General features: G+C 31.5%; 1 protein-coding gene and 1 long non-coding RNA gene across 5 annotated transcripts in view; one reads left to right on the top strand and one right to left on the bottom strand.

Annotated features, from left to right (window-relative positions):
• The window catches only part of LOC127698910 (tetraspanin-18-like), a 53,976-nt gene that overhangs the window by 22,907 nt on the left and 9,208 nt on the right, over positions 1-21,861 (bottom strand). The window contains exon 1 of one of the 4 annotated variants that reach the window (XM_052202687.1): positions 19,113-19,319. The exons of 2 other annotated variants lie outside the window; for them this stretch is intronic. In XM_052202687.1, the coding sequence (XP_052058647.1) occupies positions 19,113-19,136 (24 nt within the window). In that variant the 5' untranslated portion in view covers positions 19,137-19,319. Of the gene's footprint in view, positions 1-19,112; positions 19,320-21,861 lie in introns of those variants that run through there. One more of the 4 variants, XM_052202666.1, reaches the window with a different exon arrangement.
• Positions 19,519-21,861, top strand: part of LOC127699075 (uncharacterized) — a 109,498-nt gene continuing 107,155 nt past the window's right edge. The window contains exon 1 of the long non-coding RNA XR_007981065.1: positions 19,519-19,686. This is a non-coding gene — a long non-coding RNA (uncharacterized LOC127699075). The remainder of the gene's footprint in view (positions 19,687-21,861) is intronic.

Here is a 21,861-nt window from a genome sequence, read left to right as displayed (position 1 = left end):
TTTATTTTTCCTCTAGATATTAAGCAAACGGCAATCAATATATTTTCTTAATTTGAAAATAAATGCTATTGATATGAAAGGGGTCAGTGTTTAAACACTATCTCCTCACCCTACGCATTACTCTTGTCATACCCTTTGCAGAATCGCTACCTCCTTCTCAATGACATTTATCTTTTTCTAACCCAATGGACAAAAGTACGTATAAGAAGAAATATAAAAAATTACATACAAGCAAACAGGTTGAGGTGGCAATAGTCCTGATATAGTTCAGATACAAATTACCTTTTCAAATATTTTCCAAATAACTCTTAAGAAATTATCATCATAATGAAATTGTAGTCTGTTCAACGAATACTACTTTTAATGACGTACACACAGATATTTTGCCAACCACTTGCCTTTCCAATAAATGAAAGTATATATGGGGTATATTATATCAATGCGACAACCATCCGACAACAATAAAAACAGAACAAGACATCAAGATGTCAACAAACGGCGTTCAACAAAAAGGCAACTGTCAACTTATTCAATAATAGACAAGTGTACACACATATATACTGATATCCCGGGGAGTTAGACTAAAGCTAATGCCATTATCATCTTACTATACAAGCTGTTGACATTGTAATGGGTTCCGATTTTCTTTTCGTTCGAAATAGGCCGTGTATCATTGCCAATTACTGACTATGATAAAGGTCATAGCACAGTGATTCTGTCATGTTGTTAGTCGGGACTTAACACAAACTGTATGTATAATAGAAAAGAAGGAATATGGTGTATAAAACCCAAAGCAAATTAAGCAGTGCTTCTAATGCTGTTCTTCATCTTAAGGGAAGTGGTGCCTTCAACACGGAGCACAACGCTCGAACCTCAATGCAAGTCTAAGACGGCTCCCAGCAACGGACTGAATCAGATTCTTTTCTAGGTGCCGATGTAACAATATATATGACAATCAAATAAGAGCAATTTCCCCCTATACGCAAAAGTTCAGAAAAGTATTATATTTATGGATATTTTCTAATTCGTTGGGACATGTATATATCGTGTATATGTAACAGGCTGATTCGGGATTCTGAAGGGGCGAGGAAGGACACTTAAAAGGGCAAAAGTGACTGTTGGAAGTAAATATCAAAAATGATAAAATGTCTTTGCTTTAACGATATTCGCTATATCGTAAGGGACTGAAGACCCGAACCTACTGTATTTCCTCGCTCACTCGCCCTTTCATAGCTTGCTGCGCGGTATGGGTTTTGCTTATTGTTGAAGGCTATACAGTTGCCATTTGTACTTATATTACCTTTTATGCATAGAATATCTAACAAATAGATTTTATTTACATTCATATTGAATTTGAAGCGTTATATCCAAACTGCTCATGTAACCAACAGAAACAAAAGAATGCAATTTGTTTGTTCAAGTCAATTGCATCAAAGCTATTTAAAAACTGGTTGTTGAAAAAGGGAACTACTCAGGCTGAACTCTGGCAAATCTTTGTTCGTCAGCCCTATAATCCTCTATGCATCAAAGTATTTCACCCGAGCAATTTCAATTCTGCAGGTAAAATATATTTTAAACAGCTGATGATAGTGTAGATTGGACGGATCATTTCCAAGAAAACATGGCTTAGGTAAAGGCGTTTTTGCAATACATTACATGTATGAACGACAGAACTACATTGCGTAATTATAGAAAAATATCAAACAAGTTGACATTTATTGTAAAACAAATTGTCGTTTTTACATTAAAAGGCATAAAAAGATATAGGATTCTAATCTTTAATTGAAATATCTAGATGTATTTCCCAAATCCTGAGATAGTATATCAGTTTGTTTGTGATCATCTAAATATAGTTCTCAATAATTATTTACGCAACATATTTAACCCCGCCACATTCTGTAGGTGCCTGTGCCAAGTCAGGAGCCTGTCGTTTACTGCTGTATCTCATATTAGTTTTTCGTTTATTGTTTTGTGTATAGATTAGGCCGTTGGTTTTCTCATTTGTTTTACCTTTGTTTTTCGGGACCTTTTATAGCTTGCTGTGTGGCATTGGTTTGCTCATTGTTGAAGGTCGTACGGTGACCCATGGATGCAAACTTCGACGTGATTTGGTCTCAGGTGGAGTGTTAACTCGTTGGCAATCATACCACATCCTAAAATTCTTATTTTGTATCGTTTTTTCGTCTACATCAACACCATATTCATTAAATTAAATTCGAGAACTCAAGTTTGTTTCGGTTATCGGAGTTAAACAAACACATCGTGAACTATATTTATAGACCACTTAATTTCAAAGCTTATACAAAAAATGATTAAAAATATGTGTGCATTGAGGTTGTTGCTAAATTAGTCCCAAACGAGTTTGAGAACAAAGCCTATTGGAATGTTTTCACAGAAATGTCATTATTCATTTCTAAAGTCAATAAAACTCGAATAACAATTTGTCAAATTTTCTGTTTTCAGTTTGATCTGCAAGGCCAATTTACGATCATAGTTAAAAATCTAAACCATTAACACTGTAAACTAAAAACACTTAAACATTGAATAGGATAACCATTAAAATACGAAAATCAATCCTCACTGAATGACATGAGTTATGAGAGAGCCAAGTATGGTGTGAAGATCAACATTGACATAGTAGCTCATCTGTCCTAGGCTTTTGTACTCTTTCATTACATCATGTCCCATCAACAATTGTAATCTATTCTTCTCCGTATTCAGTCAACAATACCGCCTTGGTTAAATTGATTTCCTTAATTGTGGTAACGGCAAGTTTATTTGTTTTCTAAGAAATTTATGAAACATGGAGTAAAAATTTAAACAGTTTTATTAATTTACAACTTTCTCTGGTAAATGAATTACTTAAAAGTGACATCCCAACCGTTAAAACACGCCATAATTTCTGAAAAAGACAAATTACCGACAAATAAGGACATTCTTACAATTATCTAGCATATAATGACTAAACAAAGGCGAGGATAAATATCGTGCATCAAGGAAGAATTACATACCGAAAAGAAAGTAAAATTATGGTTGTTTCAGTAGTGAAAGTTAATTATTTTAAAATTATTTGTCCGAGTCACACTATTCTTTTATTGATATGGACAATGAACGAGGAAAGGCTCACATAACTGGGACTACTTGAAACTCCAATGCAAGTACACGTGGTTTAACACTTGTAAATACAATTTACCGATATATGAATACTTTTTTTTTTAAAAATAGATAAATATTTTTGAATGAATGAGGATACCAGCCCAAGCGTCATGTCTCATCCGGTATAAAGGGATACATATGCGCAATCTTGACCATAAGCTGCATCACAAGAACAAAATTAGTAGTTTTAAGAGATTTGTGGAGTTTTTTAATACATTTATCGTCAGAATGACCTTTTTGTTTATTTAGAAGAGTTTTAGAAAAAAATATGAAGATGTCTCCTGTAAGCTTAATATATATAAATAATATACATTGTATATAACTTGTTGCATGTTTTATTGGCAACCGGTACCAATTCATCTTATTATATAGAAATTGAATTTCTTTTATTTATATCACGTATAGAAATATAAGATTTGTTTTTAATTTCCTCATAAACAGAAAAGAACTAAATCGTATGTAATTGTTGCTCAAATAAAGAACTCAATGTGAAGTGTGAATTTTATTCCTGCTCCAGAGATTCTTTGTCAATCACTTATTTCATTAAAGAAGCTTTGACAATACACCAGGGATTTAAAAAAGTCGGTTCGTGAAGTAAGATCGATCTTTTAGGGTAGAAATCTCTATTGAAATACATAATTCATGCAGCGAGCCAGTATTGTTAACGACTTGACGTCTTAAAGCTACAAGGGGAAAACATGTAGTCCCATCATCGACTTATGTTCGTGTCAAAAATCAACTAAGATCGATGTATTGTTCAAAGACGCAGTATATTATGGTGGTATGACTTACGGTTTTTTGTAAGATTTGGTAAAGAAAGATGTCATTGAGCAAGGACTAACGGAGAGCAGTCTGAATAGAGTATTGAATACATTTGGGGTCACAGGTTAAACTTATAACTAAGTGAGGAAAACACTGCAGAGTTGAATCAATAATACGCTGAAGAAGGCCATGCATCTTTTATAAATCTTTCTGTTGGACAATGTTTTGCTTTGATTGAAATTAATTACACTAACCTTAAGGCATTAGTGAATTAGGCTAGTAATTATAATTATTGTCATCTCCTGCTTTAAATGGAAAATATCAAGGCCTCGGCTTGTCCGCGAGTCGTTAGCGGCAAAAGAAAGGCCGGGCGGACTTCCCCAAGTTGGCTGAAGTATTTATTACCTATATAAACACAGATATTTTCTTCATTCTCTTTTGTATTGAAACAAATGTACTGTACGGTTTTTTTTTAGATTTGACGCTGAATTAAAGTTTATCAAGGTACGTTGGATGCTGTTACGAATTCTTGTAATGTTACGAAAGACGTAGAATTCGGAAAATAACTAAAAAATAATATTATCAACAACAGCAGGTAAACACAGAGAATGACTTTGTCCTTACTAATATCCAGTTGAAAATGTAAAAGGCAGGTCGTCATTTCCATCATTTTATTTGCAAATTTTTCCTGGAAGCATCCTTAATAAAAGATAATGTACGTTTGAAAACATCATAGCCAGTGGTAAATAATGTCGAATTCTAGGCCATTTCTATTTCCGCATATTGTTCATGCTGCCATAATCTTAATGATGAGTGATTAAGATCCAACAGATCCAACATGCTCTGTTATAACTTGACCTTGCTGTCGCTACACTTCCACCAGAGTTTTTATTCCGCCCTATAATTTGCAATGGAACCTCAATTGAATTCAAATTCAAAATTTGAATACAACAATGTCGTTTTATTTATTAAACTGATAAAGTGACAGTCCACAATTACATGTAATATCTTGTTTATTCCCTTTTTGACTTTTTACAGACCTCAATTAAACTGATCGAAAGATTATGTCGTCATCAGATGAACATCAACCATAATCCCTCCCGTTAGGGGTTTAGTATTATTAAATTCTTTAAACAGAAATGTAGCTAAGTTTTAGTATGTTTAATATATTTTATACATGAGGGCTATGACACTACAAATAGCTGTGTTGAAGTAAAATCTGTTTATGTCCAAAATAAAGGGTATGGAAGAACCAAACAAAATACTTTTAAATGGAAACATTAATTCGGAATACATATATATAACAATACATGTCATTGAAAAATAGACAGATGTGGGAAAACTAACGCTTCGGATAAGACGGACTCAGTAATAATGAATTCAACTCATAGTTGATGTCCCACTTTTTTAACGATACCGGCATTTGACTTGCTTATTCGTTCAATCATGGCGGTTGTTCTTAGTATAATCTGTCTCAATAGATATATACCATAATAATTATATTCCGTTATTGAACAACTGTAAAACATAAAAATAAGGAAATGAGGTATGAAGTATGACTGCCGAGGAGACAGCTATCCACCATGCAGAGACCAAAGGACGAGGATCAAGCAACTATAGGTCATCGTTGGCCTTCTACAATGAGGAAAACCCATTAATATATATAGAACGTTATAAAGGGCCTCAACATGACAAAATGTCAAACAATTCAAACGAGAAAAACCAACGGCTTGATTTATGCTTAAAAAAACCAAAATAAAATAAGGCAGACAGCAACCAACAACACTGAACCATGCAATGAATTACAGGTTACCACAAAATAATGTGGCGGGTAAAAATGTTTATGAACGCTTATGACAACCCTCCCCCTAACCGTTTTGATTTATTTTTGCAAAATCTGCTACCCGAAAACTGTAACAGTAGGTAACAATGTCAGGTATGATTCTGCAGAGCACATGTTGTCCTAGAACGAAACAGCAAATGCGAGCTTGATTTTAAAAGGCAATGTGGACCAACGCTAGTCAGTCCTCGAGAGTCAGTCCAACATTATAAAAACTTTGGTCTAAACTATAGATACTTTACACACTTGATTCAGAAATAGATTTATTCTCTATCCATTTAAACAATATGAATACAAAATGTATAAGTGCGAGCATGCATCTGTTTTGCCTTGTTGGTATGAACTCATGGGTATGGCATTTTGTAAGACTGCCTCACAAGTTTGAAAACATTAAATGGATTAACTCTAAAACAAACACTCATTTATATATCTCTTTACAAGTCGGAGAAAAAAGTAATTACTTAATTTGAACATTTCCTGAATTTTAATTAGTAGCAATTACTTCTTCATGTAGAGGAAAAGATTTATAGCTTCCTTATTTGAGCCCAATTCCAATCTTTACTTCAAATGTCTCAGGTCACGCCAGAACATACAAAGAACAAAGGACAAAAAATATCAGCATGGAAAAATCTTCTCTGGCATATAAGATAACTTTAATAATCCTCTCACGGAATGAGAAAATATATCGTCTTAAATTCCTGTTATTGATGAAGGTGTAGTGTATCACATAGGAACATCAGTCGGATTTAATACCTGTAATTAAAAAATGTTGCTGCCACAAATATAATCACATTAAACATATCATTTTTCTTTTTATATTGATCTTCTGACACTTTTTTACTTTTCTTTTTTAAGTTCTATTATTACATAACTAATCAGGAAATTAGCCAAACCAGTAAAGTGATATCGTGATCATTGTAATACATCACCTTTGCTTTATATCAGAGAGCCAAAGAAGGCAAAAACTTGGTAAGTTTAAACCATAAATACGCGAACTCCCTCAAGTATTTTTCGATTTAATTAAGATTGTTGGAAGAATTGTATGGATTCCGGAAACAGGACTAATTTTGATCCACAACGTTCGTGCAAACACGCAGGATTGCAGTGTTATACGACATTTCATCTAAAGATTGAAGCTATTCTTTATTATTTCTTCAATAAAATATCTTCATCGATCGCAATTCATAAGAATTAAGTCCAACTAACTTATAACTTTTTATTTACAATTGTGATTGTTTTCATCAAGTTTATTGGGAATATACAGTCTATTCTAAACCAAAGTGTGAGGTAATAACGATAAAATGCAAGAATATTTATTATGATCACGCCTAATTTGGTGCCTTTCTTTTGATAACGACTAACATGGGACTCAAAGCTGTAAATCTGATGATTTTAAAAGTGAATAATAGAACTGAATATTCCCTCTCCAACATTTATTGTCAGTCATATCCCAGTGGTATTAAAACAGTTGCAGTGATAATAGCATTTCCGTTTTGAATAATTTATCAGCCAGAAAAAATGGCACAGATCTCTTTTCATAAGTGAAAAATTCAACACATTTTTGCCACAAAAAAATTACAATCTCAAAAGGAAATGATCACGAAACAGTTTCTCTCTAGGCTTTAAACTTTTATATATAACACAACAACAACCAAAAAAAAGAAAAGATAGTTTGCGTCATCAACATCCTATTTCAGATTCCAATTTCTAACTATTTGCATATTAGTACACACATTTTATTTAAAGAGACTTTAAAACCTTGAAAATAATAAGATATTTTAGCATGATTATGTAATATCTTTCCTTTGTTACAGTTTATACGTGCACTTTTAATACAATGTAGTTTAAAACGATTTCAGACAGTTTTATCATTGTTATTTTTAATTTTTTTGTGCTGATATATATGTATGTACATTTCTGTCTAATTTTATGCATTCCTGAAGTTTTACTTCATAATTACGTGTTTCACAGTGCATTTTACGAGTATGCCAATGATGGAACAAGAAGATAACATGCTATCTCCAAAATTTTAGTTTTTCGAACCATCAGTGTAGTTCTACTTATGTCTTTAGTAAAAGGGAAGACATAACCTGTTTCGAATTAATTTGTTATTAACTTATTTGGCAGTTGAAACCAGTTTGCGATCTTGACAAAATATTACTTGCGCTTTCGTGAACTTTTCTCCAGTATTCATGGTGTATAATTTGTTATTATCCAGGATTACGCAAAATACTTACTTCTACGAATATGCATATTACTGCTAATGAGGTTAAATCACATATAATGAAAAGTTGAGAAAATAATCTTACATAAGATAACAGAACTTAGCATGTATGCAGATGAGGTGAATACACACCCACTTCATAATTTTGTATTTTACATTATGGGTATATAGATCAAGCATCATTTATTACGAAGATTTTGAGGTGTGCACATGTAATATTTGATACATAGGTGATATTAATTGATTTAATGTCATCACCAAAATGTAAATGAATGAACCTTTCAACATACATTGAATTTGGGCAACCGTTATCTAGGAATAATATATTGGTAAAATAGTCGCAGTCATTTTTTTTTAAACTATTTACTTTTTCCTCAAATTTTATAAAATATTCTCATGATTGGATTTTAGTATTTATAATGATATATATACACCTAGATTGTAGACAATATACCCAACTAAAATGCACTAATACACGAACAATTATACATATAATTCTATGACATGTGCAATGCAATGTACGACTCCAAAAGAGGGTCACAAATTACCTATAGATGTCTATTTTACTGGATTGCTGACCCGTGTAAACTTAAACAGCACATTTTAATTTATACAACAACGTGTGTATTCATGCAGTTGTGTTAAGTTAAGGGCCGATATTCGGAACTCCCCTTTCTTAGATTGTTTTAAAATTGCATAACATTTAATAAAAATAAAGTTGTTCATTCCCGGGTTTGCAAGATTTCACCACCCCTCCCTCTACACTGTAAAGATTCAGTTCTGGGTTCGATACTGATTAAACTTAGCAAATGAAAAAAGCTTCTGTGAACTATACCTCTGCAATTCATTTAGACCACAGCTTTGTTAACAAGGATGATTTTTTTTATTCTGTGATAGGGAACTTTATTTTGTGAAAGGGAAAAATCGCAATTTAGAAAAAGAAAATTTCTTACTCAAAGATGATAAAAGAACTACTGAACCAACCATTCAAGGCAGTTTTGAAAATAACAATGGCCTAACCTATGGATTTTTGGAAAAGAGGGAAAATAAAAAATGGTCTGCAAATGTATTTTGAGAAACACCACATGCATATACTGTAGAGACCAGCAACTTGGAGTCGGGTCATAGAATATGGAATTCTCTAGCTCGGTAGAAAGATACATTCTGAAAGAGGGCATGTGTTTGGCTACTAAAATACATTCGCGTCCGAATCGGAGATGGGGAATAAAATGCAAAGAACATGAATTTAATCAGGGATATAGGTAAGGTTCTTCTTGCTGAATAAACATCATGTGTACAATAGTATACAATATTATTATCAAAACAGAAAATCACAACTGTGCGCAGGTACATTTAAGAATGAGGTCAAGGTCAGGTGAACTCTACCTGACAGACATGTATACCTTGCAAGGAATCCATACCAAATATAGAGTATCTGCATACAAGGTATGAAGAAGACAGGTCTTCTAGCTTCTGAAATATAAAGCTCTATACCAATAGTTTACACCTGACCGCCGGATTGTAATCCCTATGTCTTGCATACTGCGACTTCTGTTCCAGGAGACAAGCTTTACACTTTCAAATGTCTTTTTTGTTTATACAGCACCTATCATTTTATTTTTATACAATGTTTAAGGAAAATCTGTACCAAGTCAGGAATATGACAGTTGTTTTCCATTCGTTCCGTTGGTTGGTACAGTCTAACGTTTGATTTTGTCAGGTTTTATGGACCTCCCTTTTTAATTTACCTTGGAGTTCAGTATTTTTCTTAATACCTTGTCATATAAGATTGTTCAGAAATATGTATTATGACAATATGAACTCTATGTTAACTTTAAAATTCTATTTGCATGTTGATTACCTCGTGATGTATTTTTTACTTCATTGTGTCCGTTTCTTAATTAAGAATTTGCATGTCTATTAATGAATTATACAATGCATACTGATGAATCTCATTGATTTGCAGGTAATGAAAAGTTACACCCTAAGAAAGAAAAAAGAAAATTAATTGGAAATACTCTTGAAGAGAAATTGTCGAAGCTTAATGCAGAAACAGATCACTTTACTGAGGAAGACAGAAAAATTTGATGATAGAAGTTGATGACAAATAAATCTGACAAAAATATTCCGTTCAGATACATATATCTAATTCTTACGACATCTTTAAACGTAAAAACGGATCAAGTATATATGAATTAACATAGTGAATACCAGCAAAAGACACATTTCTGTACCTTAGTGCAAAATACCTCAAGAACCAAAAAAAACAAACTAACAATAGATTACTTAGGATAAAAAAAACAAAAAAGGCAAATACACAAAAGTGTTACGTTATTTCTTATCCATACGATATTTTTATTAATTTTCATTCAATATAATCATATGTCACGGGTTTTTACCAGATAATTATAAATACATGAAAGAATGAAACTTATAACTTGATAGGAAATAACTAGATTTAATTTTGATGGTAATTTTAGAAGATAATACAATTAAATCAATTGAGACCTCGTGAGGGTTCATTGGAACCTCAGGTTTCGTTTGTTCATTCTTCATTTGTCGTTATATCGCAAAAGAAACATTATCAAACGAAAGCTGATTCCATCCGTGATCTCATTCCAATAACTGCATTATTCTTGTATTTCAGAAAAACGTTATAGTAATCACTGTAATATTAACTAACTGTCAGATCGGTTTCTATTTAGTGAATCCTTTCGCTATTATAAAAAACCGTACAAATTCATGGGATCAGGTTTAAAGCAATAGTATACATGTATATATATGGATTAATAGATAAGTTAATCTATTGGTACCTCATTAACTTCATTTACCTCAATCTTATACCGATGGCAATATTTGGAAAGAGTTCATCATAAGCGACAGAATAGACAGCTGACTGATCCGTTTAACCTGTATAATTAACAGTCGTGTTGTATTTTCATTGTCCCCTCTAAAATTGAAACTTTGAAAAATAATATACGACATATGCTTTCATGCAGGCCCCACATTTAAGCATCATGATACTGGAACAATACATTATATTGCTGTTAAGATATTGATCATCAATATTCGATATAGACATTTTTATAGATCAGAGCAAAAAAGTAGATTCAGTTTAAATGAACTTTTGACAAGATATGTATAAAACTGTCTACGGGTTCGATACTCTATACGGGAAACAATCAGAATATAGCCATGCGTAAGATCTGTGCTACATTAAAAAAAAATGCATTGTTTATTGTCACATTATAGAAGATCAGGCTTTTTCCGCCGCAAATTCAGATCTAAAGATAGCCTTGCTAAAATAATTCAAAATTTCTTGAATTTGAAAATTATATACTAAGGCTATAGTTGAAATTTTATTTATAATTATCTAATTTACCTGATTATATCTTCTCACAAACTGGAGAAATATCGTATAGTGGTGGCAATCACAGTAAAGAAACGACCAAACATAAAATGGAAAAGAACAAAGCTCAGGATCATTCATAATCCCGAGTAAGCTAGAGTGCTTGCGAACGAAGTTACAACATACAATGATAAGACAGAACTAAAACATATGGTACGGTTAGGTACGCACGACAGGTATGATCATGCGTAGTTAAATATCAGCCTCAAATCCAAATAGGCATAAACAGTACAGACAAAACTAGTTCAACATTGTCAAATGGAGGTCAGATTGTATCAATGTAGTTTGTGCTAATATCTACGCTCTGGCGACAAGGAGGAGAATACATTCACAGACTGACAATAGACCAACAACTGTACAGACGTAGTCGTATATATTACAAAACACAAAAAAAGGAATACCATGCCAACGGGGCTTTACAAAGCATAAGTTTTTTTCAAAACGAAGATGGACAAACAACATCATGGCCAAAAAAAGACAAACAGACGAACAACAGTACACGACATAATACACAAAAACTAAAGACTGGGCAACATCAATGGATGAAAACATGTGATCTGGAAGGACAAACAATTCCTACTCCACTAGTGATTCCATCGTTTTTAGCTTTAGTCCTGGAATAAACAAAGAAATAATGACGAGATTATGGCTAATATGTTGAAAATATTCTTGGTTATCTGTGACACAAAAAGTGTATTACGGAAGTTAATGCACACGCATGAAATATAAATTTCAAAAAGCTACTTATTACAACTGTGTTTGTTGTACATTGTAGAAGGTGACATATGCAGTAGATAAAAAAGGAGAGATAAATTGGACAGAATGAAATAAGATCACTGGAAGAAGAATATGGGCAGACTTGAACAATTGCGATGAAAAAGATGTATAGCTTAAATATGGGACCACAAGAAAACAAACACATGCATATAGCATAACGTATGGTCCATTTAAACATCAAAACTCAGTTACCTATAAAAAAATCGACATTCAACGACCCACCAAGTCAAAGGCATCTGCTAACAATGGATGACAACTTTTTAAAATCATATTGCAAAAAGAAAAGTTCAAGATGTCAAGATGCTTTGCAAAAAAGTTGAAGAGCATTGAAAACCAACAATTCCGAAAAGTACGACTAAGGCTTTCTATGGCTGGGGTTAGAAAAACTGTGTAGTGTCTACTTAGTATTTCAACATTTCCAGAAAAAAATCAATGCATCAATGTATTTAATGTCGTTTAAAAACGCTGACTACTAGTCTGGTAATATCATCGGAGGCGAAACGTTAAAAAGCAGTGGCATCGACGTTGTGGTTGAAAAACCTCATCAGAGATATCAGGTTTATGATTAAATACACCGACGTGTGTTTCGTCAACATAAGAATTATCAGTGGCACTCGAATAAAAATAATTCGAAGACCAACTAAACCACTGGGCTGGTCATATTCTCAGGTTTGTAAGATAGTTGAGAGGGTTTATGCAAACATGACATAGAAAGAAAGTGATCAAAATACAGTACAATGGCAACAGGTTAGATGCACATGAATTTAATCAAGCGAAACAAGCCAAGAGTTTAAAAACTCATCAAAGTTACCAGACTTATATAATTTGGTTCTCCAGACAATCGTTTCATCTACATAAGACTCGTCAGGGGCGCTGAATTGAAACAGTTGAAAGTCCAGAACAAATACGATGTTGAAGAGAATTAAAAACAAAGATTCCAAAAAAAGTGTCAAATACGATTAAGATCATCTAAATCAGGCATGACAATTTGTGTTACAATATGTGAATGACAGATGGTTTGAGACTGGAAAGAAGATCAAACATTCCAACAAAGATAGTGTGAGTTACTGTGTACTTTTTATTAGAATTATTGCTTTACCAAGAACCACTGAGGCGTTTGGGTTTTGGAAAGAGCTTACAATTCATATCCGGTCAGTGAGATAATGAATTGTCGAATCCACTTAAACAAGAAATGCTTCCCAATAATGATATGACTTGCATATTTTGATGTTGTATTATATTTTCTTTTGTAAAAATTCGTCGAAATTCATCAGTCCATGATAAGACGTAATTGTGATTACGAGTTTTATGTTCACTGTTCAGTAAAATAATACAAAAAGTCCATATACTGCACTATCTTGCTATTTGAGCATCTATATTTATATTGTCAATAAAAATAGACGATTTGCACTCACAATGAAGGTATATATCCCCACAGAAGTCAAAGAATTGCAAAATCCATTTATTATATCAGCATGGACATTTTTCATATGTATCTATACATAGTATCAATCCATATATTAGTTTTCTCTTTAATATTTAGAACCTAAGGGGAGAATTGCGCAATGATGCTCAAAACCATTACGTAGGAAAGAAATGGTAAAACTTGCTGGGAAAGAATTACACTTTTTACTTTATACTAAATCTCATGCGGTATACTATTCTTGTGTAAAGTTTGAATGATATCCATATGGGGGAGCAGCGCTTATATAAGGATGATTTGTTTATCCCCAAAGTTAAAAATATCATAAATAAATACAGTATTTCAAACCCATTTCACATCAATGAAAAAAGTATGTCACAAATAAATCAGGTCTTTTTCCGTACCGTGAGAGTAAGTTGAGAGCTAAATTTTACGACAAAAGAGGAGATCAGTTTTGCATTTGTTAATTTTCCATATTCTATCATATGTTGTTACATTTTTACTGGATGTGCATTTGCATAGCGGTGGATGCATACATAATAGGAGACGCACCAATGTGATTCCCTCAGTTTTTTCCTCTTAGTCTAGGTTAGTACACACCAGTATGTTAGTATATTTTAAGTGGATTTGCGAGTTTTGAACATCGGTAAACTTCAGTTGCCTCTTACTGATTGCCCTTAATTTCGTTTTGTACTATTGGAAAGTGATAATGTATTTTCAAGCATCTTTGAGTTTAATTGTTGTATTTATATATTTACTTATATATTTATTAATTCATCTATCTGTTTATTTGTCATCAATTTTTTTTTAAATTTATTTTCGAGTTCCCGTAGGCAACACTAAACCAGCTTCATGTGTTAATACCTACTAGAAAAACAAGCTGATTATGAATTAGGAGTCAGTATAAGAAAACTATCATTGTTTAAAAGGTAGACATAACTATATACTTTGCAATAATAAAATGGTTCAACCAACAAATGAAAAACAACCATTAATCAAACATAAACATTAAAAGTCGCAAGATCTTTAAATTGATTTCCTACAAATTAAAATGCGATAAAATATTCATTTTCTTGAATAATCATAAATAAATCATAAATCAGTATATTTGCTGAAACGTATAACAAACAAATGCTAAAAATATTTTAAAAAGCTTTAAAAACTCTAAACATTGATTTGAAATATGAAATCTTGGAATTCTATAAATGAAGTACTCAAAGATATAATGTATGTTTACATTGACAAATAAAGTATTCAGTCGAACAAGTGTGTCTATTATCAAAAATACAATGTTTTAAGGTATTATCGATTTATAGTAATGGTGAGTTTGCATATTAGCAATAAATACTAAAAGCATCTGTTGTTTGAATCATATACCCATTATATTCATGATAATAAAGAAACTTCATCAAAGTTTAAACAGAATATTTTCTCAAAACAATTTCAAATTTAATGTAGAGAGAGCTGCAATAAATCAATGCAAAAATGGCAGTGATAAAGCGTTGATTTTTTTTAAGTGGTCTTTCACACATTTTCCAATTTAATTCGATTGTCTTTATTGTATGAATATAAACGTACATGTCACCGATTTCTTTAAACGTGATACGAAATTCTGGAATTATCTTCAACAGAAATACTGAAGAATAAAAGCATGAGACGCCAAATACTTAAACTTTTTGAAAGCACCAAAAAATAAAGGGCACACACAGAACAACCAATGCTTATTAGAAAATAAAACCATAGTTTGAGGGCAACTAGATAATAAATAAACTGATGATTTACCACCAGAGTATAATTATTTTGTTGTCAAAAATACCCTTTTACTTATGTTGTTGTAGTAATCTATGAAGATTTGAATTTTAATCGATAATTCCAGATATTATCGTTTTTTTATTTTGTTACTTTTGAATACAAATGCTTTATTCCACAGACGCAAAAAGTCTCCAAAATGCTACTTACTAAACATACATGATTGTAGCTTAGAGTACCTTGGAAAAAGGGATACATTGTATTCAAATCTTAAGGTATCTGTAAATAAACACATCATAGATACCGGGATAAAAAATGTTTACGCCAGACACGCGTTTCGTCTATAAAAGACTCATCATAGACGGTCCAATCAAAAACGTTTAAAAGACCAAATCAAATTCGAAGTTGAAAAGCAATGAGGACCTAAGATTCCGAAAGGTTTGGCCAAATACAGCTAGGTAATATAATCCTATAAGGTAGAAAATTCTTAGTTTTTCGAAAAAGGATAAAAAGCGACTGGTCATCTTTACCTCACTTGTTTTTTTACAGTACGACACTTACTGTGATATGTATGTTTGGGTTGAAGGATGTTTAAATATATTTAAAAGCGCAGCCATGTATATGCTTGCAATGATGACCTTGAATCCGATGCCCCATGTTTGAATTATTATATGTTCTTTTGATAAGTTATATCCGAAAACGTCTTATTTTATCATGAAATTATCTATAATATCTAAATGTGATTGCAGATTGAATGTTAAATTTTGAAAAAAAAAAAAAAAAAAGGGAGTTTCAATAGATAGAGTAAAAAAATTTAAGACTAATAATAGTGTAAGCCTTAAACTTTGAACCTCCTCACAATGTTGAAAAAAGACTTGGGACATTTCTGTAAGGGGTCCGTCTGACAAATTGTCTGCCCCTTAGTGAATGTGATCCTTCTTTAATTGAAGTTAAAATACCCCGCCTCCAACCCCGGTCCTTCTACTTTAATCTAGTATTCCAAAAACAAAACCATGAACTTTTGAAGATAATTTTGAGGTATTTGTAGGTCATTTTTTTTGTGTGCTACAAATGTATCAGAACAAGCAAATTTCTATTTGAATGGAATATTAGCTAAACTTATATAGATCAGATTCAGTACATAATAGTATTAAAAAATAATTTATGATTTGTTAACGTTTTATTAAAATTATTCCAAACAAATGATTATCTTTTTTAGGATGAAACGTAAGGAGTCATTGTGCACATATTACTAGAATCAATCAATATTATTCAATACAATTGCCTATGAAACACGAAATGTTAATTCAAAATATCCACTCAAATACAGCTACAGAATTGAAAACTTTCTTATTTTTTTCTTTATTTATTTCTATAATTTACAAAAGTAGTTTGGGGCTCCTTTTTCATACAATTATTTACTGGGCACTCACTATTCTATAATTTCATGGCTTTTTCTAGTTTCCGTAATATTATTTAATTCGCGAAGGTCACATAATTTAATTTGTACTGCCTGCATTTTTATACTACAACCCACATGCCTGCATGAGATGTATATGTAACCATAATGACATAATCGCTCTGAATTCGGACTATGGCCATAGGAATTTGTACTTGTGTTCAAAGTTGTTAGTCGACATATGACTATACATCTATTTGTACTTATTATACTATATAAATTAAAAAGCATTGAATATATAATTTAGCTGATTTTTATTGAAAAAATCAAAACAAACAAAGAACAAACAAAAACATTTAAAAACCCAACAATAGAACATCCGAATCAATTAAAGAAAATACTCACTAACAAAGTACAAACAATACAACAAAGAAACTTACAATAAATTAAAATGATGAATAAAAAATCATGATACAACAACAATCGTTTACCATATTTATGATCAACAGTAAATATATGAATATTGTACATATAAAGCTTTGCAGACATCTGTTTTAAGTATATTTGTAAGATCAAAACAAAAATATTATAGTCATGTATTCAAACCATCAGATGATGTATTAGCTACGTTGGTAAGGCGAAGCTTCATAACCAGATTAATGAGAGGGCCTGTAGTGTATGAATTTTGAGGTACAGCAAACCAAGTTTTATTAAACATATAAAAAGTATTTGATTATAACAACGTGGACATATAGTAACATCCTTGATTCAGTCCTGAAAAGGAAGATATGGTAAGAGTAATTTTTTGGCCTCGAAATTGTAGGAATAGTGAAACTTCTGAATCCTTTCAAATAAGAATAACACTTCAAAATTATGTTAGTTTTATCGGTAAATGAAACCCTTTCTTCCGGAGAAACTGATATCACCCCGGATTTTGGTGGGGTTCGTGTTGCTCATTCTATTTTTCTATGTTTTGTTTTGTGTACTGTGGTTTGTCTTTTGGTAGTTTTTCATTTTTTCAATAGCGTTGTCAGTTTGTTTTCTACATATGAGTTCGAATATCCCTTTGGTATCTTCCGCTTCTCTTTCTTTTCAGAACGACAGTTTCGTTAAATAATTTTCTTATGCTTATCCAAGAAAATGAATAGCATCAATTGCCATTAGAGGGAAGTTGATGAATTATGTGACCAACTGAAAACTATTTTCACATTATTCTCCAATAACAACAAATTTTTGTGTTTTTTGTTGTTTTTTTTTTTTTGGCTTTCCATCGCTTATCTATTAAGCGTAGCTTTAAATTGGAAGTTCTAACCACACAATATACCGGTACAAGGAATTCCAAGTTATTAAGGTGTATTACGTGTATTTATAATTGAAAGCATTTTTCGAATATTTTCATTGGTCGGAGACAAAATAAGAAGGCTTATCTCATTTTACCATAATATATGCAAATAAGATGACGTCATCGATATGAACAATGGTAGATTAATTAATATATAAAATTATTAAATCAAAACTAAAAGGATTGTAGCAACTATGTTTTGGAGTATTCTTGCACATTCGTGATTTAAAATTTGAGACCTTTTTGTTTTGTTACCGTTTGTTAAATCCAATGTAAAATATAGTAAAAAACTTTACCAATTATCGCTTTTTGAATGGGTGCGAGGAACAATTTTTTAACCGGTTTTATCACCAGCAGTCCAAGATTTACTCAGTAGAATGGAAATATAACAAATGGGACAACTTTTCCTCACTTCATAAAACCACAAGCTATGAAGTGTTATTTCAGAGTTCATTATTTTCCATTAACTATTGTTAATGACGATCTAATGTGGGATAGCAGTATTTCGGATAAGGGATAACACTTTATATTGCATTAACTCTTTAACAGAGCACACTCGCACCTGCCCCCTTCTACTTTATAAAATTACAAATAATGACGTCATGACGTTGAAGACATTAACATGCAACATTCAAGTAAGATAAGATGATTTTATGGATAAAATTGATTTTCTCCCGAGAACTTCTTTTATTACACTTATATTTATTTAATGAAGGACTTTCCTGTAGGTTTACTTACAGGCACACCATAATAGTAATTACAAAATCTTAAGCCTAGGCTATATGGCACATCATTGTTAATACTTCTTATCTACTTATCTTTACATTTCCATTTCCATCCAACCGGCCGTTCTGATTAGTTTCTAAGTCAAACACAAATCTTAACATGAAAAGATACATATAAAACCAATATTAACACTTTAAGAAAATAATTTTTAAAAGAACTTTGAACAGAAATTCTAATGAATAGTCATGAGACCTTTTTTGTATCCCTATTTTGAAAAAAAACAAGATTTTATAAGCTTTCCTTACCTTAGTGAAGTGATTTGCTTCCATTTTAGCGTCGTAAATAGTCAGAACTTATGACGAACCACCGGTTAGACAAATTAACGTTCAACGAGTAGAGGAATGAAGCATTCACGTGTAACCTTTGAACTTCAAAAGATTCAAATTATCGACAATCATTGTTCATTGCCTCTCATTAATTAACATAACTATGTGTCCTTCTTGCACTTGTAAAAAATCATATAAGTTTGTTACTACTAATTATTCACAACATCTGTTCCTTTTTCGAATCATTTACAACGCATGCGGTTGGCTCTCTGAGTTGGAAACAATGACTCCAGTATCAGGATCCGATTACGCTATAGGTCCAGCCTATCAACGCAAAATCCGATTTGAAATAAAAGTTTGTGATATTGATCGTTAATATGAATTCACCATACAAATAACCTTTTCCTTAAACACAGACAATATATTCGTGATTGAGTGATGGATAGGTAAAGATACCTTGTCTTATGTCCGTTTCACTGGACACTATTGATTCTTTGAAATTAATATCCCATGTGCAGTGCCGAACTGTGAAGACACAGATGAAGACAGTGTTGTGAGTAAATTACTTTAATGTCCTTTTGTGTTTAAATTTATTTAGTTTAAACTTGTCTTAGATGTTGGTGAATGCAATTTTAATATTATTTTATGGATATTGTTGTTGTTAAATTTCAGAAATGTTTAAAATATTATTTTTGGGTGATTTAAACGATATTGGGTGAATAGGCAATTGGTCTAAAACAACATGTATATAAGATTTGATGTAATTATACAGAATATAATACTTCAGAATACTTTGCATAAAAGAGGGACGAAAGATACCAGAGGGACAGTCAAACTCATATAACTTTATTCAACATTTAAGTATAAGATTTTCTTTTGTAGCTTCTGTCACATAATACAGGACATGTGCAACAAAAAATATTATTTTACTCGACTTCAGAGTTCACAAAAAATTAATATTTGTCAATTTATTGTAACAAAACATCTGCAATGCTTCATTTCACAAGAAACCTTTAAACGATGTATTTTGATCGAGGCACTTTGCCTTCTCTAATGATGATGTTATGTTTTATATTAAAACGTCTTTTACCCTGAAACAAAAGCTTTTATGTTTTAAAGTATTAAATGATGGAATTTTAACCTTAGGGCATAAATAAATGAAAAAATCGGATACTAACTACTCAACCTGAATCCTTATTATGTTTTATTTCTTTATATTTGTGTCATTGCTCACATTCTAAATTAAGGAAAACATAGTGCAAAAAAATAAAATTAATTCTATACCAAAGTCGAATTCTCACGGTAACAATTGTTACTGATTTTATATGTGAAGCTTAATGATATATCAATATTATTTAAGGATACAAAACCAACGATTATGTCTGCCTTTATGTTTGTTTGTGTTGGTGTTACGCCCAAAATAATTTCAGCGTACAAAGTTCTATGTGTAGCGAGATACAATAAGGGTACTAAATACAATTAAATAATTTTACCTAGTTGATTGCAGTGATATAACAATTGTTTTAACTATTTTAATAACAGATTCATTGGATGACTTTTAAACAATTATTACATTGTCATGATTTCATTGATATGGTTTCTAGTAAAAAATATTTTCATTTTATATACAAGAAGTTTTAACACCTTAAGTGTCATTCATTTATAATAAAAATAAAGAACAGAGGTACGGTAACAAATTGAGAAGTAGAGTGAGGAAAAAGTATTATACTTAAATATAAATATGAGGTCTAGATTTGACATTTTCATTATTTTTTTGTTATTATTCTTATAAAAATCGTAAGATAATTGATTGACACGCACCTGTTAAAAATGTTTTTACCATCAGTAGCTCTACAGTTATAAGTTGTATTTCTCACACCGGTTCATATATCTAAATGTTATATTAAATGTGTAACAAGACATTAACATCAATTAAATGTTTATGCATATCAACCTCTACCGATGTTTTTTAGGTAAAATAAAAGATTCTGATAATTTCTGTCATAGTAAAACACTGTAAGATGCCATTATATGAATTAGAGTGTACCGGAAGAAAATGTGAGGTAAAGATGTCTGCGAGATTTAGATTAAGCCAACTTTAACTCTTTTCTTCCGACGCCCTCAAATGTAAAATAATGACCTCATAAAGAACTTAAATTGATATTTTCTGCATAATTCTTTCGAGTTACGATTATCAAATTCACTCTATAAAAAAAAATCATAAGAATAAAGATTAAGCCATTTTTGTCACTGTATTGAGTAATCCCATGACAATTGATTGTGTAAACAAATTTAGTTGATATGTTTATTCCTGAATCAGGTTAAATAAATTGTTAGTTTAATACCTTTTCACGTACATGGTTTAAGAGAAACAATGAGAAAACTGATAAAAGGAGGGGTAGTCAAGTATATAAAACGAGTTACAGCTTTTGGGAATAACAAAAGAAATGTTTCCGATGAAAGTATCGTAGAATTTATTTGGAAAGGTCCTCACAACAAATACAAATTTAAATTCATATACTCTTCAAGAGAAAATTTTTCAAAATGCTCATGTTCTTTCAACCCTAGAATGGATCTTTCAATATGAAAATGACTGAGGTTCTCTTGGGAGAATATGACTTCTGATGATAATTAAGTAGTAAAAACTCTAGTTATCAATACTTTTTCTTGTAAAGATAGACTTTTTATGACATAAGGGATAAACAATACAATCCTAAAGTCAATTATT

This window comes from Mytilus californianus, unplaced genomic scaffold (assembly GCF_021869535.1).
Source record: "Mytilus californianus isolate M0D057914Y unplaced genomic scaffold, xbMytCali1.0.p SCAF_1, whole genome shotgun sequence".
In the NCBI taxonomy this organism is placed as follows: Eukaryota; Metazoa; Mollusca; class Bivalvia; order Mytilida; family Mytilidae; genus Mytilus; species Mytilus californianus.
Note: the sequence above shows the minus strand (reverse complement) of the source record. Positions and strands in the feature narration are given on the sequence as shown.